This window comes from Vanellus vanellus, assembly GCF_965231255.1.
Source record: "Vanellus vanellus genome assembly, chromosome: 6".
NCBI classification, from domain to species: Eukaryota; Metazoa; Chordata; class Aves; order Charadriiformes; family Charadriidae; genus Vanellus; species Vanellus vanellus.
Window position 1 is genome coordinate 4,594,408 of NC_138911.1, and position 25,722 is coordinate 4,620,129.

The 25,722-nt window shown below is 40.1% G+C and overlaps 1 protein-coding gene across 1 annotated transcript in view; it reads left to right on the plus strand.

Moving 5' to 3' along the window:
- The window catches only part of NAV2 (neuron navigator 2), a 179,556-nt gene that overhangs the window by 132,965 nt on the left and 20,869 nt on the right, over positions 1 to 25,722 (plus strand). Inside the window, exons 15-26 of the mRNA XM_082484750.1 lie at positions 277 to 744; positions 1,756 to 1,821; positions 3,061 to 3,105; positions 5,275 to 5,435; positions 7,572 to 7,760; positions 13,081 to 13,133; positions 14,881 to 14,904; positions 15,024 to 15,098; positions 19,568 to 19,651; positions 20,271 to 20,382; positions 20,867 to 21,012; positions 23,628 to 23,800. Of these exons, the coding sequence (XP_082340876.1) occupies positions 277 to 744; positions 1,756 to 1,821; positions 3,061 to 3,105; positions 5,275 to 5,435; positions 7,572 to 7,760; positions 13,081 to 13,133; positions 14,881 to 14,904; positions 15,024 to 15,098; positions 19,568 to 19,651; positions 20,271 to 20,382; positions 20,867 to 21,012; positions 23,628 to 23,800 (1,596 nt within the window). The remainder of the gene's footprint in view (positions 1 to 276; positions 745 to 1,755; positions 1,822 to 3,060; positions 3,106 to 5,274; positions 5,436 to 7,571; positions 7,761 to 13,080; positions 13,134 to 14,880; positions 14,905 to 15,023; positions 15,099 to 19,567; positions 19,652 to 20,270; positions 20,383 to 20,866; positions 21,013 to 23,627; positions 23,801 to 25,722) is intronic.

The following is a 25,722-nucleotide window of genomic DNA, read 5'->3' on the forward strand; positions in this document are numbered from 1 at the left end:
TGTGAAGCTGTATTTCACCTTTGTGAGAGTAGTATTTGATGATTCAGAGCAGAAACACCTGAGATAGATTTGAAGTTATCATAATCGTCTCTGGACTTTATTGAAGGGGGCGTGAACACAAGGAGATTCATAAATTTATAATTGTGTATGTCGAGTCTAGGATCATTTCCTTAATGTTGGTTTTCTGAAGCTAAGATGATACGTGGTCTGGATATAAAATATCCTTGCATTTAATATTCCATTTTACGTATTTTTCACGTTGTCTTTTTTTTACAGACTTTTTGGTGGCAAGCCTAGTAAACAAGTTCCCATCACAACAGCTGAAAACATGAAAAATTCGGTAGTCATCTCCAATCCTCACGCTACTATGAACCAGCAGGGTAATCTTGATTCACCATCTGGCAGTGGTGTGCTGAGCAGTGGGGGCAGCAGTCCTCTCTATAGTAAAAACACAGATATGAACCAATCTCCACTAGCTTCTAGTCCCAGTTCAGCACATTCAGCTCCTTCCAACAGTTTAACATGGGGTACCAACGCAAGTAGCTCTTCCGCTGTCAGCAAGGATGGCATTGGATACCAGTCTGTCAGCAGTCTTCATACCAGCTGTGAATCCATTGATATCTCTCTGAGCAGTGGAGGTGGGCTCAGCCATAACTCCTCCGGTGGCTTGATTCCAGCCTCTAAAGATGATTCTCTGACTCCCTTTGTCCGAACCAACAGCGTTAAGACGACGTTGTCTGAAAGGTTAGTAGGTTTTTCTCTCGTTTTCGTTATGCTTGTATGTATCTCCAACGTGAATGAAGTCCTGGCAGCAGCAAGCTGTGCTTCTTACAAGATAATACTGAATGGTATTACTAGAACATACAAAGAAGCCGTTCCAGGCAAGGAGCCCAGATGGGTTCAGGTGAGGTTTTTAATTTGCTGTGGTAGCCAGCGTGACAACTTTTCTTGCTACCATATCATACCTAATATTTGAATTTTGCATCACATATTATCCTTCCAAAGCTGATCCGATAGTGATATAAAAAAAAAAAAAAAAAAAAAAACCCTCCAGCTTTGTTATAATTTTGATTTGAGAAGCCAACTGCTTCTTGTTGAACTTCTTGCTTGTAATATTTGACAAGCTTTTAAACTGGAGGTCCTGCTGAAAAGAGAAGTCCCTGTCTCCCTCAGACCCTGATCCCCCCTCGGCCTCTCCCTGCTGCCCTGTCCCATCTCCAGCTGCTCCCTACAGTGGTTCGGTACAGGCTTTCATGTCAATGCTTAGTGAACCCAACTGGGAGATGGATCCAACTGGAAAATGATCACCTGAATTGTATTTCAGACTGATCAGTTCGCCAGCTCCTTCCACAATGAGATTCATCAGTGTCGGTGTGGACACAGAGTTGGAGCTGGGAACAGACTGGCCAGGGAGGAGGGAACGGGGACTGCTTTTTAGCACCAGCGCTGTATTAACGGCAGGTTGAGCTAACATCAGGATAAATCAGACAGTGACTTGCGGTGCACGCTCTCTGAGTGGCCTTTTGCAGAAGACCGTAGCGCCCCTGCAAGCACTGGAAACCAGATATATCCTGCAGTGTAATTTTCTAGTCAGGTAGCAAAATTTTTGTAGTTGCATCTCAATGGAGAAAATAACTAATGTTCTGGCAGTTTGGGTTTCTGCTTGTGTTTTGTTATAACTCCTTTCTGTTCTTTCCTCTTTTCATTCTAATATTCCTTCTCTTGTTTTCTGTCTTGTTGGACTGATTCTTCTAGCCCTCTTTCTTCCCCTGCTGCTAGCCCCAAATTCTGCCGCAATACTTTGCCCAGGAGGCAGGACAGGTAATGCTGTCTCGGGACAAGGCTGTAGGTTTTGTTGCCCATCTCGCTGAAGCAAATTGTTTTGTGACGGACTGTGCTCAGTTGAGTCCTCTGCTGTGTTCGTTGTTCAGGTGTGAACTGACACAAAGACATGCCAGTGAGAGTGCCCTCAAACACCCCACGTATCGACCGGAACCAATCTGGAGAATGGCACGGGGCAGAGTTGGCATGTTTTTTGGTGTTGCTCTTGTTACTGGGAACATCTTTTGGTTTATGGGGGTATTTTCCCCCCGCTCCCCCTCGTTTCTTTTGCCAAAGGCAATTTGAAAATCTTGCCCTTTTTTTTTCTACCAATGTAAACTCTCACTAGCATTTCAGCATCCCTCTGGCATGCTGCTTTTCCCACTGCCTTTCAGGCCTGTCCTTTTTGTTGTGAAGTCCCCGTGTCATTCAGTGTCGTCAGTCTCTTATTGCAGTTTGGCTCGTGAGTGTTTTGCAGTGACTTGGGTACAGCCGTCCTTGTAAAGGCGAATGCTAAAGTTGGCAAAAGATGATGTGAATCTAAACGTTCTGGCTCAGTACTGTAATTTTAGTCGCTCCCACGCTGTAATTTAGCTATAAGAATTGTCATTAAATTAATTCATTTAAGCACGTGGATATTTTATTTAAAAGCAAATGAACAGACTCTGCTTAGTTACAAGTTCATGAGTTGTATAAACATAAACTTAAATATTTGGGGTTTGGATGGCTAATAGATTCGATTTACTTCGCTAATGGAATTTAAGCTAAGATTTTAAAATTTAAACAGTCTGGGCTCTCAGTGCTTTTCCTGCTATACATTGCAGCTGCATAACAGTAATTAGGTTCATTCCCTAAATGGTGTCTGCTGAAAGAAATGATGGGACAGTGGTTTGGACTTGAAGATTCTCATCAGTTTTCACAAACAGTCTGCCTCACGCCTGCTGAAAAGCATATTTTTAAGCATCCATTTGACATTTAAAGAGCCATTTCGGTTCGTTGTGGGTAGGAGAAATAGCCAAACCGCGTTGTGAACAGATGAGGTTCGTTGGCATGGTACCAGATGCATGTTTGTGCAAATCCACACCCGGGTAAGGAGGTTTTTGCATGTTTCCGTAGGAAGGCCCCAGCACCTTTTCCTCTGAAAAGGCGATGCAGATGTTTGTACGTCCTTCTTCGTCCTGATCTTATTCCTTCCCTTTTGTTCTTCTCTGAAGTTCTTTTCTTTTAACTTTTCTGCAGCGACCCACATCTTGATAGGAACACTTTGCCTAAGAAGGGACTCAGGTATTGGTGTTTCCACACGGTTTAACACTTTTGTTGTGGCTTTGGAGTTTGCTTTGTGTCTCTGTTGTGGCTGGTGGTGATGGTCTCAGTTTGCAAGAGGTGGCAACAATTTTCTTTTTTTCTTTCTTCCCTCCTTCCTTCCTTCCTTCCTTTCTTTCTTTCTTTCATCCTCAAAGACAACCATTGACCACTGTGCTTTTTTTCATCCAGTGGCTTCTCCGCTTGAGCAAGAACTGTGGCTTTTGCTGGCTGAATTGCTGAAAAGCATCTCATAAACCATCACTGGGCTTGACTTGAAAACAATAATTTTGCAGCTTCTATGGCTATTACATGGAATGATTTGAGATCATTTTCACCCCTGGGAACCTTGGTGTTGATATACAAATAGAAAAGATTTTCAATATCTTGCCAAACCTTTTAGGATGAGATTGGACGTATTAATTTAAAAAAAAAAATATTTGCTTCAGAATACCTAAATATGTAGGGCTCTTACAGATAACTTACACTCTTCTAGAAAATTAAAAATAAATCCTTAAACAACCTTCTGGCAATTGTCTTCTCATACCTTTCATATATCTGTAAGGTTGTGATTTTTATAACCTCAAAAAACTGCACCGAAAGAGATTTTTCAATTGATACAAGGAATTCTAGCAAGGTAATCAACATTTAGTGTATTAATTAAATGCTTTAAGTGTTCCGGAGTTTACAGAGGATATCTTAGACAATTTAGACAATTGCAGCTTCAAAATTGCAACATGCAGCTTCTAGGATCACTGAGTTGTTGCCTCGAAATTGCTGCTGCAATTTTTCTGTCCTGTACACGTTGTTCGTCAGAGCAGCTTTGTGCCGTGAAGTGCTAAGAGCCTTTCTTAAAATGGCATGTTGCTTAAAACGTTTCTGTGGTTCTCAAGTATGTCTCTACTAAAAACTCTCTTTTAAGACCAAAACATTTGAGTGCTGAAGAGGTAGGTACTAATGCTGCAAATGAGTGTGTTAAAGTGACTTAATAAGGCGATACCTGTGCAAGGTTGAAGAGGTGCAGATAATCAGGGACTGTTGCTTCAGTGTTGAGGCATAAGCAGAAGAATGAGCATATTTTTTGAAAGTAGTTTGAGTTTTTGCAGTGTTAATTATTGTAGCGTTCACATTGATTTAAAATAGTCTTAATGAGTGGCGTCTTACTGTAGAGTATTTAGTTGGATGGAATCTATTAATTAAATAGATAATATCGACTAATAACGGGCTCCAAGTGTTTAGTTTGTGGAAGGAGAGCTAATAACTCATAACTATTTCTCAAAAGCAGATGGCTTAGCATAAAACAGACGCCGAAATCCATCAGCAGACAAGTGTTTCCGTGATGCTCTTTCCGTCGATACCTGTACCCTATCACGTATTTCACATAACACCCGTGGCAACATACCTGTTTTTCTGGCGCATACAGACTCAGATTTAAAACTGAAGCCAGCGGGTGTTTTGCCATTGATGTTGGCATAGACAACGTTTCCGCTATTTTCTTTGCCTTCAGAGAAGGCTCAACGTAGTCTCCTTCACGATGATTTAATGCTGTTAGTTTTGAATTAAATGGGATACACCTCCACAGACCTTTATATGAATGTCTCTGGAATATGAATTAGTGGGTCACAACTTGTTTAAAAATCTGATAATGGCTTTGTTGACTTTGATTTGATTGTGATACGACAAAAAGCCAGCTAAGCTTAGCGATGCACCAAAATATTAAAATAGTGATAGAATTTTGGCATAACCTAAGGAAAGGAAAGGATTTCCAAATTATGGTTTTATTTTTCAGTTATACATACGCACTGTATTTTATTGTACAGTACACAGCTTCAATCTGTAGCTTTTTGTTTACTACTAGTTTGGTTTCTACTGAAGCCATAGGAAAGGGGGGTTGGTTTGGTTTTTTTCCCCGAACAGGAGTGGAATGAATTAGGAATAGCTTAGAGCAGCTTGGAGTAGCTCCTTAATTCAGAATTATGTTGGGTTTATATTGTTTTAATCCTTAAATTTCATACGAGAGTTCTTCCATCTTTCTTTCCCTCTCTCCCTTCCCAAGTCTTGTGACATTTCATGGTTGGTTTGTTGGGTTTTTTTTTCTCAATTTTAAATAAATGTCAAAGATCATTTTGGAAAAACTGATTGTTTTTGCAGGTACACTCCATCCTCCCAGCTCCGTAATCAAGAAGATGCAAAAGAATGGCTACGGTCCCATTCAGCAGGAGGACTTCAGGATACTGCTGGCAATTCCCCATTTTCATCTGGATCCAGCATAACATCACCCTCTGGAACTCGGTTTAACTTCTCGCAGCTTGGTGAATAATTATCTGTTTGGATAATCATAGCAATACATTGTGTGTCTTGAAAATAGCATATTATACAATATAATTTTCTCTCAGCAGCTCCGAGTCCCCGGTTCAACCTCAGGAAGCACTTTCATTGAAATGAGCGGGACTAATTGGCATTATTATCTCCTATGCCCAATGGTGGCATACTTGCAGTAACTCTTTGAAAATACTTCTCTGGGAGTAATCAGATGCTTTAATATAAATTCTGAGCAATTCAGTAGAGCTATTTGTTCATATCAGACGTTGGTGTGTTTAAAGGAGTTGCGACATTGCCTACCTGTTTAGCAATATTGCTTGAAAATCCAAGAATATTACTTAATATATGTGCCAGTCTCACCTGACTGAGATGTTTTATCTTTGTATGTATTTTTCAAGTGGTTTGTTGGAAAATTGCACAAAGCTGAGTCTGAAATTATACATAAAAGTCAGCAGAATTTTAAGTCCAAAAAAAAAAAGGCAGTTCCTTCACTTAAGTACATGGATTAAAGTAAGCACTTTGAAATGAAGGAAACAATAAATATCGTTTGGCAGGATCCATAAAGCATCGGGGATTTTAGTTGACCATATCAGCAGTTGAAATAACCTAATTAAAGAGCTAATAGCGCTCGTCTCTGGTGCGGAGATTAAATATTACTTAGTTGCCCTTTCAATTTGTTTAGGTATGTAAATCAGTCCTGACAGTATATATATTGTCTTTTGTGTTAAATGACATTTGGAAAGTACTATGTCGAACTGACGCTTTCAGTTTCTTTTTGACTTTGAGAAGCCCCTCCATCTTTTCTAGAACGATAAAGAACTAATACGCAAAATAGTTAAGCCGATACTTGTGAACTTCTTGTGTTGTGTGAATAATTTGCAGCAGCTTACGCAGCGCCTTATTTCTAGTGCAGTTTTGAGTTGCAGCAGTGGCATTTCAGAGCCTCTCTTTGTTGTGAAAAGAAACAGATCAAATAAACAGCTTTAAATAAACCAACACTTAACATTTCAGTTGAATATACACACAGTGTAATTACATCGCCAACAGCTAACAAACTGCTCTGAAATACCTTAATAGTCAAAAAAAAAAACAAAACGGTGTAGTCATAGGCCCAGAAAGTTAACTCTTTATGCAGAATATCGAAGATTATTTACATTAATAAGCTTCAAAAGCTGTTTGGCCACGAGCAATTAACAACAAAAAAATAGAAGATATTTTTCTGTGTTCTTAAGAAAAGATCTTGGACACAGTGGAGTCAAGAGAGGCCACTGTGTTTAATTTAATAGCAAACGCTGATATGAAAGTTGAGCACCTTTAAACTGAATTATTGTATCTTCTACAATAGTCTGTGTCAGTTGATGGTGTATATAGAAACAGGCAGTGGCAGCATACCAGGAGGAACCTGCTAGTTGAACAGCAACTTTGTTGTTCCTTTTTTTTTTTTTCCCCCACAAATCAACTGGTTCTTAGTAAATAGCATGTATAATTTTAGCACAAAAGTTCTTTAAAAAAATATGAAGCTGGAGTGGACATTTTGTACTCTAAACACTTGCTTGGAAGAGTATTGGCTTTTGAGGCAAAATTGATATTTTATAATTCTTAGGACCTCCTAGTGGAAGGAAACAATTCTGAAGTCAACAACTGTTAGGAAACCAAAGCTCTTAAAATTTGTGACTTAAATACATAGAAAAATGTCGTTTTCTGAGAACTTGAAGACTTTGAAAGAAATAGTTCATAAGGCCTGTTCTATACAGGCAAAATACTAGTTTAAATTCCTTCGGGCAATTTTGTCCTTTATGAGGAAGGACTGTTCCAAATTAAATGAGGGTTAATTAGTTCATGCCTACAAGGTGTTAGTGAGTTGACTGAGCTTGTTTGTAGAAGCATAGACACATCACCCGGTGTTTAAAATGACCTTCCTTACTTGAGTTTTCTTATTCCTTAGATTCCTTTGCATACCTCTTATTTGAATTCATTGAGTTTAGAAAAATAATGAAGCCTGGAGACGATGACATCAAAAATTTCTGTCTTGAAGAAAAAAAAAAGTTTTTTGGTAGTTGCACAAAAATTAGTGATGAAAATTTGTGGCCGCGCAAATAAATTGGTGTTTATTCTTCACTTTATAGCAAGCCCAACCACTGCAGCCCAGATGAGTCTGTCAAATCCAACCATGCTACGGACCCACAGCCTTTCCAATGCAGATGGTCCTTATGACCCCTATAATGATACGCGCTTCAGGAACAGCTCGATGTCCCTGGACGAGAAAAGCAGAACAATGAGCCGGTCTGGCTCCTTCCGCGATGGCTTTGAAGAAGGTCAGTGAAGTCGGTGAGGGTGCTGGAAATGATCAGAACATGGCGTTCTCATATAAACCAAATATAAATTTGGTGCTTTTCAGTTCAGCACAGGGGTCATTTGAGAGCACAGTTCTCTGTGTGGAGCTCTCGGTGTTAGATAAGACTTTAGTCGTAGTCATCATTGTTCGGATGATATTCGTTCAATGATCCTTCTGGCCAGATGTAGGAAAGCACGTAAGTGTTGTACCTAGACCGTCACTGTTCAGGAAATGATTTAAACACATCCTGTACTTCATTTTTAGTGATCTCGGAATGACTCTAGTTCATGCTTAGAGTTAGCATATTAAAGTGTTTCCATGGATAGGACTATTCTCCTGAACCTGGGCCTCCACGCCTCAGTTTGTGGTATAAATAATTGATATCAGCCAAACTGTTGTTTCTATCCTAGTTAATTTTTCCAGTATTTAATCTGTATTCGTATTGTCTTTACTTTTTATTTCTGCTCAATGTCCTGGGTTGATATCACAGAGCTCCCACAGAAGAAACCTGAATAGTTCTTCAAAACATCTAGCCTCTTCTTTTTAATTCCTTGTCATCTTTTCAAATATGTAATCATACCTGATAAAAGAAACCTGTGTAAATGTAAGAAGAAGAAGTCATTTACCTATAAATAAATACTAGTTTGGTTGCTACTGGTCAAGCAACCTTACGGATGTAGCAGAAGTAGTGATGAACACACGTTAAAACCCTCAAGCGTTGCACTTTGAGAAGTCAAGCGTGGGGTGAGCTCTGGGAGCGATATATAGGAAGGTCATAGGAAGCTCTTTCAGCATTCGCTCTTTGAGTCTTAAATCTCCTTTCCGGCAAGGACTGGGAGCTTGGTGGGCTATGGAGTACTTTATCACTACAGGTCACACAAGCCTTGTTTCCTCCACTGCTGAAGACCTGCACTTACTCGGGAGCGTTGATACCAGTGCCCCGTTGTTGCTGTTCCTCTAGAGCCAGGCGTGCATGGGAGCCACGCTTAAGTGCTTGTAGGGGCCTTTAGGAGCCACAAGGTGCCTTCCTGGAGATACTGGTTACCCCATCAGTTTTCTCCCATTGGAAGAGGTAGAAAATGCATATTGGATATGGCTCTGGAAAGTTTCAGGGCTAATTCATTATTGAATTTAGCCAATCTAACTCCATCACGTTAATTGTATTTTAGGAGCCTGTGGCTGAGGATCTTCATTAGGGGTTGAAAACTATTAGAATAACGCTGTAGGGCTGAAAACTCTGTCATTGCAGGAATTGTTTGTGCCGGGCGCTCGGAAAGCTAAATGATCGTGAATAGTCAAAGATTGCTGGATACTTAGTTGAATTCCATTCTGTGATGAACAGTCCTGCTTTTACTAAAGTGTTCTTTAATATAATCTGTGAAGGAATTTAAATCACCGCATCTGTGTTATATTTAGATGATTTATTACAAGACCTACTCCAGCAAAACTTACTTAGGTTTTATTGAAGACATCCTCAAAAAAGTCTTACCCTTAGTCTTTTAAGTGTGCTATAGATTGCAGCAAATCTGTTTTCTCATGGTGCAGCTTAAACTGTCTCCAAAAGTTCTTGTCCAGGAGAGAGGTGAGTTTGGAAGAATATTTAGGAAGTATTACATGCTTGAGGACAAACCATTTAAAAAAAAGAAAAGGAAAAGGGGTGAGTTAGGTGAAATGTTCTACAAAGTGCTTTTCATTCATTTAAAAAAAGTAATAAAAATGAAGTCCAGGAAAACTCTACCAAGTTACAGACTTGAAAGCAGCGAGAAAAGATCGCTTTTGTATATGAGGAAGGAATATGATCCTAGAGTTGTCATGCTGAAGAAGTGCCTTTCAGATTTTCTTAAATTTTTGGCGCCTAAAAGGATAATAATATTTTACCAGGTGGGATGAATGCTTAGGTGCAGTCTCCATATTTTTGTCTTCCACTTAAAGGTCTTCTGTCACTTCTCTGGCCATACAGAGGGCAGGGATAGCTGCTTATCAGCTCCTGGTTATTTCTCCGGGAATCATAAGTTATAAGTGAGCAATTGGTTCCGAATATGGCATATATGTTGTCCTGTGCTTTCAAACCTGCGGATCTAATTGCCCTTCACCTTGAGAGAATAGATCAGAAAGTATTAGAGAAATTAAATCTGTGGTTAATGAACAAATTGATTTTATACAATCAGCCAGTGTCGACGAAGCATAAATCCAGGTCTTAAATCAAGGTTACCAACCTACCTCTTAATTATTTATTAACACATAGGGTTACAAGACATTTGTTTCTCATCAACTTCAGCAGGGCCAGGATTTATTCTTAAGAGCCTTTTTTTCTTTTGTCTCCATGGTGTGAAGTACAATCGCGTTCTCTCACGGCACAACATGTAGGTTGAAACCTCAGTCAGCCTTGCGTTACATCATTCTTGTGATCGGAAGGGTTTCGGGGTTGGGGAGATGCCAGCAGGAACAGCCTCCGAACTATCCAGAACTTCAGGGGAAAAAACACAGCCTAAAACTTGAGTGGTCTTTTGGCTATCTGGTCTCCCCACTTCCCTGGCCATAAGTCTTCTCCAGGAGCTGTGCTGCCTAGAGAGAAAGGAATTAAATTAATTGTCGCTGGGATGTAAACTTTTATTCCTTTTTGTACTGCTGACTGCGATACCTGTTGTTCTTTCTATCCTTTGGCCAGTTGATCGCGGCTAGACCCTTTCTTTTCTAACATTAAAAATGATACATGCTTGCATATGCATTTACAGTGCTTTAAAATAATAGCTCCAAAACAATTTGGGTTTGTAGCCTGCGTGCAGATGCATGTTAACTACAAAAACCAGGAATCACATCAAGAGCATAACTGCCTTCGGGCTCCTAATTAAATAGCCTTAAAGTAGCCATCTGCAGATACTTTAAAAAGAAATTGCACGGAAATATTAACTCCTTAGTTGCCCTTGAAACTAGAATTATATCAATTATATATGTAATAATAATCTCGAATTATATGCACATTCAGACGATGTAGTGGTGATGTTTTATAAGGCCGGAGTGTGATTCCCAGAGTTACGCATTCTTTCCCTTTTTTCGTTCTGAGCCTTCTTTCCTCCTTTAAAGTCCCAATGTGGTCTTAAAAATTCCAATTGATGCTAACTCAAAAAAGCACGTGTCCCAATCCATTGTAAGATCTGTTTCTCCTCTGGCCAGGTGGTCTGGTTGCATTTTTGAGCACATCTCTATTAGTAAAAGTGCACAAAGGAAGAGTATAGAGAGGCAAACTAGAAAATAATATTATATTCTCTATATGAGTCCATTGGTAGCCCACGCTTTGGGCTTTCCATCTCGAAAAAGGCGGTCCTAAGGGTAAAATGCCGGTAAAAAGAAAAGTGACAAGGAGATCTTGAGTGCGTAGCATCTACGATATGAAGAGAGTTAAAATAGATGAGGAATCTTCAGCTTGGAAAAACGATGGCTGAAGGGAGGTGTCAATATATAATTTAGCACGTTATAAAAAGGTTGGTTATCCGTTACTTCTCGTATCACAGGGGTGTGGAGACGCCCAAGGAACTTACTGACTGATTCAGCAGCAGGTCTAAAACAACTGCAAAGAGTTGTATTTCTAAACACAAGAAGCATTTTTTGTTACAAAAGGTGTCGGTGGATTCCGAAGCAGTTAAGCAAGTTAAGGGTAGAGAGGTCACAGCGTCTATGAAAGATAATGGGCCGACTGCAGTTTCCATCTCAGGAATTTCCATCTCTGCTATTCCCAGAAGATGCAAAGGTGTACCTGGGGAAAAATCACCGGGTATCTGCCTCCTTCTTGCGTTCTTTTTCCCTAAACATGCGCTGCGGTCGCAGCCAGAGATGGAGCGCACGGTTAGCCCGACCTTGGATCTGACTCACACTAGTTATTTTTATGTTCTTACTGCAGTACAGTCCTTAACATCTAACTATAAAGATCATTTTAATTGAAAATATGATTAACCAGAAAAAGCAAATGGGTGTGAGGTTTTTTTACTTTCTTGTGGGTTTTTTAAATTGTCTTAAATTCCTCCAGAAGCCAACTTAGACTTTGTTTACTTCTCTTCCCAGCCTTGCCTTAGGATATAATGTCAATGGGAAAGTAGAACCCATTTATTATGAATGTAGGGGAATTGCAGTAGGTAATTAGAGCAAAATGGCAGCTTTTCCAAACTTTTTTTTTTTTTTTGTCTGGAGGATTTAGATGAAAGAAAAGGTGATTTAACACGACTTCATATGATTTGTATGAAGTTACCTGAAGTTTGAATGAAAGTTTCAGTTAAATGTATTTTGTTTCTAAAAATAAAAATAAAGGAAAGGTAATTTTGCATGTTTCAGTAGCAGAAAGAATAGCTTCAGGTAGTTCTTTTTAATAATATAATCAAAAATAAAATGATGTTGTATGTAAATGCTAACACAGGGGTGATGGTAACAGCCTTGAGAATCAATGTATGTCTTTTACCGAGTGTACATTCAAATGCAAAACCTGCTTGAAATGGATTCTTTTCCAGAAAATGTTTTGTAGCCATGTTTTCACTCCAGTAATTCTTCTATGAGAGAATGAACTTTGCCTTCTTAAAGAAATGGCATTGCTTTAAAGAAAGGCCAAAAAGCCCTGCAGGGATAGGGAAAGTTGAGCTCATCAGTGCCCATGATCGATGTAGTCAGCAGAAGGGCGATACAGCTGCATTCAGAGGACACTTCTGAGCCCCAGAATTAGCCAGTGGTTTCTGCCCTGGGTGCTCCACATCTTCTCCTGGAGCATCTGGTTACATACTGGAACTGGGTATTGTGGCCTTCTCAGGACATGTCCATCTTAGTCTGCTGCTTAAAGAAAACACCCCCACCCTCATTTTCATCTAAAACTGAAGAATGTAGTACTTAGATTTACTTTTGTAATCTCTTCTGCATTTCAGTTTATTCATTGATTTTTATTTTTTTCTTTATCTTGAGTAAGCCCTTTTGCAAGAGCCTTAAGATAAGCTGGCCATAGAAATATTTATTTCTGAACAAATCTTCATCAAAACTTTTCTTTTTAATTTTCTTGACCACACCTGATTTCCCCCCAAAATGAGTATTATTAAATTGTTAAAACAGCTTTACCAAATCCAAGTTCGTGGATTGTATTACCTGGCCCTGCATTCTTCAAACTGAACATTATTGGTGCAATAATATAATTAAGTTTATGACGGATGATGAAATTTGTGAAAGTATTTCATCAGTAGGCTGCTCGTTGGCAGTGGATGGTGTATGATGATTCCACTGTGTGGGTTTTGTATTTATATTCATTGTGTTTATTTTCTTTCCTTTAGTGCATGGGTCTTCTCTCTCATTGGTATCCAGTACATCATCTATTTATTCAACAGTGAGTATAATGAAATTAAAAACTCGGGTTTACTAATCAAAATCATTGAATTGACTGGTCTTATTGAGCTAGTTATTTTTGCCATTCAAGGAGTAAGGAAAAAAAGCGGGTTTCATTTGATTGTGTTTGAATGCTAGCTAGGAAAGGAAGGTTTATGTTCAAAAAGATGTCTGTGGATATTTAGCGGTATCCTCATTAAACACAGATGTTAATGGCCTAAAAGCAGCAATTTACTTTTTGAGTCAGTATTTTACAACTACTCTAAATAATTTTTGCTACAAAGGACCTCAGTGGATCTGAATAGATTTGAACTTCATGACATAAAGCACCCCAGAACGTGCTGAATAAAGTCATTGCAGCCTTGTGTTAATTATATGCTACTAAAGAAGTTTGAGTAAGTTTTTTAATGCACAGATTTTAATAATTCTAAAGAAACCATTTGTTCACTGTGCCAGTAGTATTTTCTTCAAAAGTATGTATTCATTTAGGTTATCTGATCCTAAAATAAGACTTATTGGAGTTTGAAAATGCAGGGGGCCTACAGGAAAGCTGTAGTGAGAAGATGAGGGGAAATGGCTTTAAACTGGAAGAGGGGAGATTTAGATTAGATGTCAGGAAGAAATTCTTTACTGTGAGGGTGGTGAGACGCTGGAACAGGCTGCCCAGGGAAGCTGTGGAGGTCCCATCCCTGGAGGTGTTCAAGGCCGGGTTGGACGGGGCTTGGAGCAACCTGGGCTGGGGGGAGGTGTCCCTGTCCGTGGCAGGGGGGTGGAACCAGATGATCTTGAAGGTCTCTTACAACCTAAACCATTCTTTGATAATAAATTGAAAATACCGCCTTTCATTATTGACCTTTCCTCAAGCAAGGTCCATGTGAAGCCAAAGCAGATCACGTATTGGAAGAATGGAAAACAGACCTTTTCCGCTGGGCTCTTGTTTATAACCATCAGAGCCACGAGGAGAGCGCTCAGCAGCTGCCGTCTACGCTTTGGGTTTATGTTCTTACTGCCCAAGCACCAGTGGCTCTTAATAGTGCGGTTTGAGGGGTATAATTTTCGTGGTGGCTGGTAGTGGACATGTTTACTTAAGGACAGCAGAGCGTGTAACTTCCTACCATGTATTTCTCTGTAGCTGATAACTTTGGTTAGAAACAAACCATAGTAGCTGCAATTTTATCATGCAGACCACAACGGATGGTCACTACGTCCACTTTGCATCCTCAGATAACTAGTTGCCTGTCCTCAGTTTTTCATCGCCACGGTGCTTAAGCACTCGCAAATTGGAGTAATTTATTTTATTTTATTTTCACATAATTTTGGAATGCAAAAAGTTTATCTCCATCCCATGGAGAGCTGGGCGTGGGAGGAAGGGAATTGCCTTGGATCAACCCTGTTCTGTGACAGTCCTGGCTCTTCAGAGCATCGTGCAGTCCCTTATGCACGGAGCCAGGACTTCACCCTTCCGCAGTTCAAACTCAGAGGTACGCTGGTGGGCAGGCTGGGAAGCAGAGCCCAAATTCCTTCCTGCAGGAAGAAGTACTGTACAAGCAGCCTGTTTTCTTTTGCCTGATGAGGAAATAAATTATATTATCTTAGACGAAATATGGATGTGGGAATCCAAAATAAGGAATTTGCATTCAGAGCTTTTGAAATCCAAAAAAAAAAGAAAAAAAGAAAAAATTGATAAATTTCTCAGGCTGATTGTGTTGTAATATCCTCATGTATTTTCTTCCATTTTTATTTTATAGCCTGAAGAGAAGTGCCAGTCAGAGGTAAGAGCACATCGTGTTTGACAGGCATGAATGTTCTGTCAAGACACTCTGCGTTTCCTGTCTTGCTGTTTTATTTCTACGTATTATGGTGCAGTAAAGTGCTTTCTTAAAATATATAGATCCGCAAGCTACGAAGAGAGTTGGATGCATCCCAAGAAAAAGTGTCCGCTCTGACAACTCAGTTGACGGCAAATGTGAGTACAACTCAGTTGACGGCAAATGTGAGTACAACTCAGAACAAACACGAACAGGGAATGTATTTAAGGCACCAGCTACCACCCCAGTTTTTCTAGGTGACCAAAAGATTTCGGGTGTCTAACATTCGGCTCACATTACCTACGTGTTTAAAACAAGAACTACATGCATGTGGGACCTTTCCAAAAATAACATCCTCTGACCTACCGGACTGTCTTATGCCTTGCTTTAAATACTGAACTATAAAATTTGTTTGGCTTTAAGTATATGTAAAGCATCTTCAGATCTTGAGAAGATCATTGAAGGCGGTGCCTTTTTTTAATATAAATAGTGGCTTGTTTAGTTATCTGGATGAGATGAGGTACAGATGAAGGTTATGATTGGTAGGAATTAAAAATTGGTGGAAACGTGGATTGAAATGCATTATACTTTGCTATTGCATAAAGGTGTGGGCTAATGCTGTGATAGGTAAGAGTGGCATAAGGGGCTCTGGGAACTAATTTACAGTTACAGAGTGGACATACCTGATTTTTACCAGCGTGGGCAATACTTCTGCTTGTTTGCTCTGAGGAATTTGATGAGTGAGTAACGTAAAACACTTGGGGGGAAAAAAAAAAGAAGATTTGGAAGACAGGAGGTGTTGAGGCAACACTATGTATGACCTGGAGCAAGTTTATTTGTGTGTTCTGCGCTGTAGTCACAAATAGCAGAAATCTGCAGGACAGAAGCTTGCTAGAAAAATAAGCAATTCTAGAGTAAATAAGCTACAGATGTATAGTCATCAAATCGGGTCATACCGACATCCTAGTTTGTGGGAATGGATAAACATCAGAACACGTGCTACTGTAGAGGACATTCCTGTCCGTCAGCTCTCTGAATAGGTGGAATACGAAACTTGGCACAGGAAAGGAGAGCTTTCCTCTGAACGGTAACACCTACCGCAAGAAGGATTCGAGGGCAAATGTACTGTGGTGTTCACTGCAGGCATCGCAGTGCTTCACCCAGCCTGCAAAACGGAAAAGGAAAACCAAGAATATGGTTAATAGGGAAGTCAAGTAAAAGGGCTTTGACCGCATATAACCACCCAGTCACTTTCCCAAGAGGAAAAGAAAAAAATTTTTAAAAATCTTCCAAAAATTAAATCTTATGTTTGCTTTTCAAATACAAAGGGGACTACTGGATACATGAGTCGGTTCTCATCCAGAAGCTTCTTTTACATGTGAGAAAGGAAGAACCCGATTCTTTTGCGTACATTTGTTTTTATCGTGCAACTCGTCTAGCTCTGCCTTAGCTTTGTCGTTTTCTTCTTCGTACGGTGTTCGGATTCAGTAGGCTGTTACTCAACACAGGAGTTAGCAGCCCATCTCCAAGACTAGTTCATTTGCCCAAGAATTTGCGCGTGGTTACTACAGCTATCTTTACGGAGAAAAGTTTTTAGCATAGTTTGGTTTTAATAGTTTGTTTTGGGGTCATTTGTTTCGGGGACGGGGGACGAGTTGGGATTTTTTTCCCCCCCAGAAAAAGTTAGCACCATTTATTTTTTGATAATATTCCATTTTTGCTTTATTCCCTTTGCTAAAATTTTGGTGGGTTTTATTCATGCAATTTAAACTTCTTAGACTTCGACCTGCCCCCTTATTTGTCCATAAATCAGCTGCAGTGTGCTTCAGAAATGTTGCTGTAACTGTCTTAGTAATGTACTTCACTCTTTAGCCACCTCTTTCCAGAGAACATACTCTTTTTCCATGTGAAAGGCCAGGTCTGTTGCCAAAAAAGTTAAGACTATTAAGTGCTGTTTGTTAAGACACGGCTTTATGGACATTTCCTTTATACAAGATTTTTAAAAAAAAAAAAATATTTTTAACTCAGGAAATTTGAATTCATCTGTTCAATGTATTAATTTTTTCCTGTATAGACTCTGCAGCTTTTGATGCTTCTCAGGCCATCAGGGGCAAGAATTTTGAAAAGGTTTCACTCCAGCTAGGAAGTCAAGATAACTCTTTTCCGTAGCTCACTGAACAGTTTCCAGATAGGATTAATTTAAAGGTGCAACTTTTTCTTATTAAGGGTTTTTTTCTTATTAAGCATTAAGGGTTTCTATCCCGTTACTAATCTGTGCGGTTCCACTCGCCCGTTTATTCTTCACTTTTGCAAAGTGTTGCTGAGGATTCCTGGATATCAGTTTTGTTGTTCCGCGTTCATCCTCCCCAACAGAAACTTTGCCGTCTGTGTTTTTAAAATAAATATTTAGATTTTTCAAACATGTGTAGTGTGAGGGTTTAAATTACTTTTTGCTGTTTTCTCACAGTCTCAGCTCTGCTTATTTTCATAGGGGCTGATGGGAATGAGAGATGCACATCCCGGTGTTATTGTACTGCTCATGTTTGTTTTCATGGCGAACGTGAGAACAGTTCTTTAGGATAAGTCAGCTGTGTACTGATGATGAATAAGTCTGGATTAGCTCTGTGAAAGGTTTTGCTATTCTGTATATATTTGGGTGACAGAATGTCCTTTTCCGCTTGGAAAGATTTTGCACAGTCTTACTTGTCGTTGTGTGTATAGCATTATTTTTAATAGAGAAACAAAATGTTATTTGCTCTGGTTATTGTAGATGGTTGTGGCTTATGAGGCAAATATATATTGAACTACGCCTTTGTTCAGTTGTGTATGTCACTGCATATAGATGTGTGTATATATAGATATATATCTATAAATGGATAGATATACATGTACATCTAGAAAACAATGCCCTATCGTGGCACTAGAAACATAGTCACCTTGTATCAAGTTTCTGTCCATCTTCTCAATCTTCTTGTACTTCTCAGTCATTTCCAATTCTTAGCGCATGTCCTTGATATAATTGACATTGGGTTTTCAGTGCTTCGTGGGAAAAGAAAAAAGGGTAATTGGCCAGGCACTGGGAAGTGCATGATATTTAGCACGTGGACTTTGGTTGCAAGCAAGATGCACTCAAAGATAGAAGTCTTTGGATTAGATGCAGGTGTATCAGCTGATAAAGCATCTGACAGACTGGCTACCGTGCTGCAGTAGCCCTGTCTCCATCCTTACCCCTCTCTGCAGGGAGGGCATCTCTGGCCTGAACTGACTGACTTGGCTTTCAGCGTTCTTCCGTTGGGTAGCACAGGGAGAATCTCTAGCTCTGTGACTTCCAGCGTCTTTTTGCCTTAAATATCCACAAGGAAAATAGGGATCTACTTGGAAGGAAGTTTCCACCTGGCTTTTCTCTATCTAAAAACTTGCTTTGTATGTTATTTGCTGTTTTCTATTTTGTTTAACTTTTTGTGGCATCCTTCTAAAACTTAGAGTATTGTTTGGGGTTTTTTTTTTATATTCTTTGCGAAAAGATTTAAACTTTTTGTGAAAAGCTTTGTGGCAAGAGTTACCTCAACTGTATGAGGGTACCTGAAAAATATCACTAAGTAACCTTATACGTGCTAATAATGACCCACATAAAAAGTCAAATTTCGAGAATGAACAGCAGGAGATGTTTAGAAATATGGATGGATTTTTTTTCTTTGTCCTCTCTACATTTTGTGATAGGAGGTCTTCATGTCATTGCTTGCAATAGATAGGGAATGGGGCTAGATAGTCAAGGACATCCTTCCATGCCTTTCTGGTATGAGGAATGCTTTCAGGCGACAAGGTGTATTCCCTAAAGCGTCTCTTAAAAGCTTCAGTCACTTAATCTGTGAGATATTTAAAAAGAAAAAAAAAGTCTTTCTGTTTCAACAAAGTGGCAAAATGTCTTATCCATTTATCTTTAACCAACTGAGAAAAGTACATGAACTGGATTAGTTTGAGATGTGGCTCTTCAAAGGACTTTAACTCCCTGGGACTCAGGTGGTTTTGTTCTCAGATCTATTCTGGATGTAGGATTGCACATTTTACAGAACAGATGAGAGTTCCAAACTGGAAAAAAATCCCATTTTAATGCTGCGTTAGAGTATGCCCGAGATAACTGGCGCGGCTACTGGAATCGTGGTATCAAAGAAGTGGATGCGGCAGCTGACTGAGGAGCCACCTGCAGGAAATCTCCCGCGGATGTGCCAGGTCACCGCGTTGCTCCCGCGTCTGGGTTTTCTAAAGCGTTTGGTAGTAGCTGCTGCCGAGCAGGGCAAGGTTTCTAGCCGAAAACTCCATCATTTCATAGTCTGCTGCTAGCAGTAGTTGTACATGAAAGGGCCGTCGTTTTCTAAAACGCTGAAATTGGTCTGTTGCCTTTGGCATTTCTATTTTTCCACAATGAAATTGTTCCTGGTAGTTTGTTTGCAACCATTTTCACCACGTGCGCTCTACTCATTTTGACCTTTTCTAATCAGTGTTGTTTTCTCCGTCTCATTTACACAACGACCAGTGCAATGCGGGAGGTGGTCCGTTTAAACACTTACAGAAATACTCTTGTTTTGAGGGGAGACAACAAACTGCTTCTGTATGGTTGAACTTTCAGGCTCACCTGGTGGCAGCGTTTGAGCAGAGCCTGGGGAACATGACGATCAGACTGCAGAGCCTGACAATGACAGCGGAACAAAAGGCAAGCTTCAAAAGTATTTGGGGAAATCTTAACTTCTGTTTCTAGCATTGTTCCTCCTGCTCCTTCTGTAGTTGGGGGGGGGGGGGAAATCACATACACCGTTTGCCTTGGTTTCCTCGATTGTGGTGATGGACTAAAATGTAATAAAACTTTTGTAAAAAATACGTGTTTTCCTCACTAGGATGTTGTGACAACTGATCAGGTTATTGCTACAAATTGTTGCTTTGGGCACAAGTCTTCAGGATTGCATATTTTTGTTAGAAATTTCTTCCCAATGCATCCACACGTGTGCACATTCAAGAGGAACACCAAGAAAATTCCTTGTAGACAGGAAACATTGGGGTTTTGAGCAATATACGTTTGATTATGCATTATTTCTGTATTACAGTGCATGTATGTATTTTTGTATCATAATAACCAAGCTGGTTTGCAGCCTCTTGAGTGTGTGCTTTCCCAGGTATACCAAACCTCATTTTTTATCTCCTTGTACATACGTATTCCGTAAATTCTGCATCAGCTACCAATGCTCAGATTGAAAAGTGGCTTCTTTGGAGTGGTTCGATACCATCTGCGTTTCCAAAGTTTCACCGTTGGTTGTTTTTTTTTTTTCTTATTCAAGGACTCAGAACTGAACGAGTTAAGGAAGACTATTGAACTACTGAAGAAGCAAAATGCTGCTGCCCAGGCTGCCATCAATGGAGTCATCAACACACCTGAGCTCAACTGCAAAGGTGAGAAGCAAGCACCACGTATAGCGACTGTGCAGCGCTCATGGGACTTTAGACCTCTTGGTAATAGCTGATGTAACCATCAGAGATCAGCCCTGTCTCGTGACCGTGCTCTAGTCACTTGTTTTGGTATCGTGTGGGGATTTGAAATGGGTGTCTGTGTAAATAGCGTGGTCGATTCTACAGAAGTAAATAGATGTGTTAGGCGCATGAGAAGGCGTTTTAACAGAGCTTTTCCGCCTTCAGAGTGAGCTCACTGAATTTACCAATTTATTAATGCATTAATTCACCCATCTAGACACTGATGTGAAGCAGCGCGGAGCGGAGATCCCCATTTCAGCACCAGGGATCCCACTTCGCTTTATTTTCTTGGGTCTTTTCAGTAATTTCCAACATAAAATCTGAATGCAGCCCTGTCTTTTCTCACTTGTCTTACTTATCCTGGTAATTTACGCGTATATCAGATTTCATACATCATTTTGATCAGGTCCCGGAGCCGCTCAACCCACTGACCTGCGGATCCGAAGGCAGCACTCGTCGGATAGTGTCTCCAGTATTAACAGTGCTACCAGTCACTCCAGTGTGGGGAGCAACATCGAGAGCGATTCAAAGAAAAAGAAGAGGAAGAACTGGGTGAGTGCATTTGAGCAGACTGTGTGAGGTTTATGTCAAGTTGTCAGAACATGCACGGTGCAATCTCGCCGCTCAGCTCCTCCTTCCTCCCCTCGTGCAACAGGTCAGCACAAGGACTACGCACCGTTTAAATCCTGTGTAAACTCTCTTTTGAAGGCTTAATTGAGTCGTAAGTGATGTATATGCTTGTGTTGACTCTGCCTAGGATTGAATTTTAGCTTAACAGCCAAAAGGCCGGTCTTAAATTAGAAGTAGCTGTCAAAGATCAATTCTGGCTAAAAGTAATACGGTGTCCAACCCCTTAGGGAAAACTCAACGTCTGTCATTAAAGTAAAACAAATCCACAATGAGAGATCATTCTTACTTTTTTTTTTTTTACATGCTCCTAAGTGAACATGTTGAAGACTTTAAGAACTCTGGTTTGAACCTTACTGTGGAGCACTACAACAAAAAAATACCAATCTTTAAAAATTTATTGTGATGGACATTTCTTTTGCAAGATTTTGCAATGCTTACCTTTCATTTCCCATTTTTCCTTCTTTGCTCATCGTGTACTGTGTACAAGGTACCCTGTACTGGAGGAAAGGTACATTCTATTAAACTCGGTTTTGAATTAGACCATAACTGCCTTAGTGACCTAGTCTGATTGTAGTTTGGACTAAAGTCTCTAGATCCTTTATCGTAGCCAGTAAAGCAATCCACCCTTTCCTTCCCACTGAATTTAAATCCCCTGCATTGTTTGGATGTACCGGTAAATCTGTAGAGCTACAAAATGTGGCCTGAGCTGGTAAAAGATTGGTTTGTATTTGCACGATATGCTCTCAGAAATGCTTGTGAAACTACTGAACTGTAAGAAACAGCTTCCTGGGCAGGTTCTTGGTTTTATTTCTCTCTTATCCCGGTGGTTTCATTTGGGTGTCTTGCCAGCTCCTTCGTAACAGCAGTATTTCCATTTCTGTCCCTTAAATAATTGGTTGAATGGAAACAATGTCATCTCCAAATTCTTCTTGTGCTGGGTTATACATTAATTAATTGCTGTAACTTTCAAATTGCTCATGACTCTTAATTTGCAACACAAACCTTCTGTAATCATTAAGCCTTAGTTAAGGTAAATGCTTTTTAAATTTTTGCTTTAGCTTCTATTCTTTGTTAGTCTAACCTGGCAGATATTATCCTACATCAGCCTACACTTCTTATTCATCAGATGACTATTTTTAAAGAAGGTTAAGGAAACATCTCCTTATTCTAAAGAGAAATAAATAAAGTTTTCATGAAGTAGGAGAAACAGGACAGTATTTTTATGTTGTTATTAAAAATTAGTACATCATTGCCGTAAAACAAAAACTGAAAATAAAATCAGTAAATTACCGAGAAAATATGTAAGTTGAGTCTGATTCACATATTGTTTATTCCACAGATACTGAGGAAGTTCTGAGCCAAGATCTTTTTGTTATTTATAGAAACAATGCAGCTGTCCATTCAGGGCTGAAACACCAGATTTTCAGCATTTCTCACTGTAGGAGTCTTTGTCTGGTTTAAAAATAACTTTCAGCTCATATTAAGGCAGCCTGTTGACAACATGTAATTTGTGATAGCGTTAAACAACGTTCATAGAGTATACTGAGTTGGAAGGGACGCAGGAGGACCATCAAGTCCAAACTTCACACAGGGCAACCTAATAGTTAGACCAGATATCTAAAAGCGTTGTCCAGATGCTGCTTGAACGGTAACTGTTGAACTGTAACTTCAGGATAACATCAGTTTAACCACATGAATATTCATTCTTTTTGTTGTTTGCAAAATGGTAGTCACAATAAAAAAGGTTATTTTAGTTGCAGATGGGTAGAGAAGGTTCAATTTTTTTTTTCTTTTCACCTGGTGAAATACCTGTTCTTGCGAGGAAAACCACAATGTTAACTTGGCTGTTAGCCAAAACATTCTGTCTGAGCTAAGGAGAAAATATAATTTAAATAGTTAAGAGATTTGTGTCCTGTGTCTCCCTTGAGTCGTGCAAAAAATGGCCGTATGTTGTTTGAAACACCTGGTTTTGGAAAACACAGGGTTCCGGTTTTAAAGTAACCGTGGGTCTTTGTTGATTATTGGTCGTGTTTGTCTTAGAAATCCAACGCTTTCCTTATCACTGGCTTTATCTGTTAAAACATGTCTTTTTTCCTTCCCCCACTTCCTTTTGCTTCTCCTTCTTCCGGCAGGTCAATGAGGTAAGGAAGACCTACTTTAAACTATGATACAAAGCTAACCCATCCATTTATTTACATCACTAACCGTTCCAGCATCATTAACCTTGGCTGAGCCACGTCACGTTATAGCTGCAAGTCGCTACAACACCGCTGTAAAGCTTGTTGCACTGAACAGAATTTGCTGTAAAATCATTCTCTTAGGAAGCATTGATAGCCAGTCCTATTGACCTTATTAATCTCATAAAATAGTTAAGGGGGGGAAAAAAAGAAAAGCTTTTTTATTCTTTTTTACCCGTATTAAAATCTATGGCTGTACCTTTTGGAGTATTTGCATGCTAGAGTTGTTACTCTCTGGCTTTTTTTGCCTGGTTTCATTCTTAATGGTGTGCCTACTGTTGTCCTCTTGGTTTTTTTCAGTTACGCAGCTCCTTCAAGCAAGCTTTTGGTAAAAAGAAATCTCCCAAGTCAGCATCTTCTCATTCAGATATTGAGGAGATGACTGATTCTTCGCTGCCTTCTTCACCAAAGCTACCGCACCATAACTCCGCTGTTTCAACACCGTTGCTGAGAGCTTCCCATTCCAATTCTCTGTAAGTGATTTTTAAATTTTTAAACAGAGAACAGAGAGGAGGGCATCTTGCTGCATTGATGGAGGAAAAGAGAACTGTCATGCTTTGGAGAAATCCAAAGTTTTCCATGGTAGCTCTGCAGGACATCTCTAGGCCACTTGACAGAAACAAGCAGAGGTAAAATGTACCCTACACCATCATGTCCCCTTTGGTTCCTCTAAGAGTCTGCACGTCTGTATGAGCACCACAGGACTCTCAGAGCTGTTCAGCTACTTGCACTGCTAAAACCAGCTGTTCACCATGAGGCCACAGCAGAAGACACGAAGGGCCAGACAGGATTGTTCTGTAGATCAGGGCTGGTCTGTAGCTATGGATGAGTCCTACTCCCAAGCATCACTTACATTATCTCCCAGAGGAGGGCTGTTTTCTGGGTAAAGTCCCTCTCATACTGGCAAAAGAATGAGCAAATGTCACACTTGCAACTGCCGCCTATTATGAATGTTCTGTAGTCGAAGGAGATTACAGGCAGAGGACGGAAAAGTTGAATTTATATATTCAGGGAACCAAAAGACATGTAAGCTGGCTTCCAACCCAGTACCTTTGCATTAGTGTCCAGGAAGCCCAAACCCATTGCATTGTTGCTGTAGTATAATATAATATTTCATTGGCGTGCTCTCTCAGCGGAACATATAGGGTATGAAGGGTATTTATAGCCAGGGTGACCTTGGAGCATGGAATTAATTGGATCTGTTGCTGTTAATGAACCAAGCCAGGCCGAGTCTGGGATTTTGTTTTCTCTGTTGGCTAAAGACAGCACATATTGTCCTAATCTGCAATGATGAGTTCCCAATTATGTTGACAAATTCCGATAAAGGTGAGGATTTGCTGGAAATCAAACGGCATGGTTTAGTGGTACAGCTCAACTCATCTACCGGCTTGTGTCTGATGGATGGAGATGACCCGCTCCTCATTTCTCCTGTACCTGCTCAGCCACCTGTGCCCAGTCCTTCCCTTGCACTGGCTCTGCGCCTTCTCAGACAACTCCGCTGAGCTGATGAGACATGCTAAATTCTGTGAAAACTAATTTGACAGAAACATGAAGATTTTTCCCCAGGTCGCTGGGTTGGATCAGCTCGGGGGAGGCTGAGTAGACTCACTGATGAGTGCCGGAGCTGGCGTAAGCGCGGGGGCATGACAGCAGCACAGCCAGGAGCAAGTGGGGGGAGAGGAACGAGAAATGAATGTGTCCTTTGGGTAGTAGCAAGCTATTGTATAGCCTCATCTGTAGGACCAAACCATACCCTCCTGCTTGCGTTTGTATGGGAATGAGATGCAGACTTTTAAGTCAGGACTTCTGCTCTGCTGCTTTTAACTCACTTTACGTTCATGGGAAGGTCACAGGCAATCTTGGCGCTTCGTTTTGGCCACCTGTGAAATAAAATTAATAATTGCCTTACCGCACTGTTCTGAGTCTAAACTCGCATTTTAGAACGTGCTTGGAAAACTTTGTAAAACAAATTTTCCGTTAATTCTACCAGTAGCTTCATCACTTGAGTAGGATAAATAAATACAGAAAGTTGTAAGAGGCAGTACTGTGAAACATAGAATTCCCAGACAGCCTTACGACCTTGTAGATGTCATGCAAAGCTTCCAGCCTGATTTCAGCTCAAATGCATTTGAGTAAATACCCAAACTTGAAGTTTTGCCCGTCACTTGTTTTCACATGAAGAGCTGAAAACAATAGCAATAGTTTCCAGCCGTATAATAGCGATGAAATGTTCGTAGCAGAAGATAATCCCCCGTGAACTTTTTTTAAAAGTTCTCCAGTCTCTTGAGCCTCAGTCAGTGAGTTTCTGGTGACTACAGCAAATTGAGCTTTAGAAATCCAAGGCCAGAAAATTGTCAAATGATGATCCCGTCTATCGTCAGTCAAAATGCTGTGT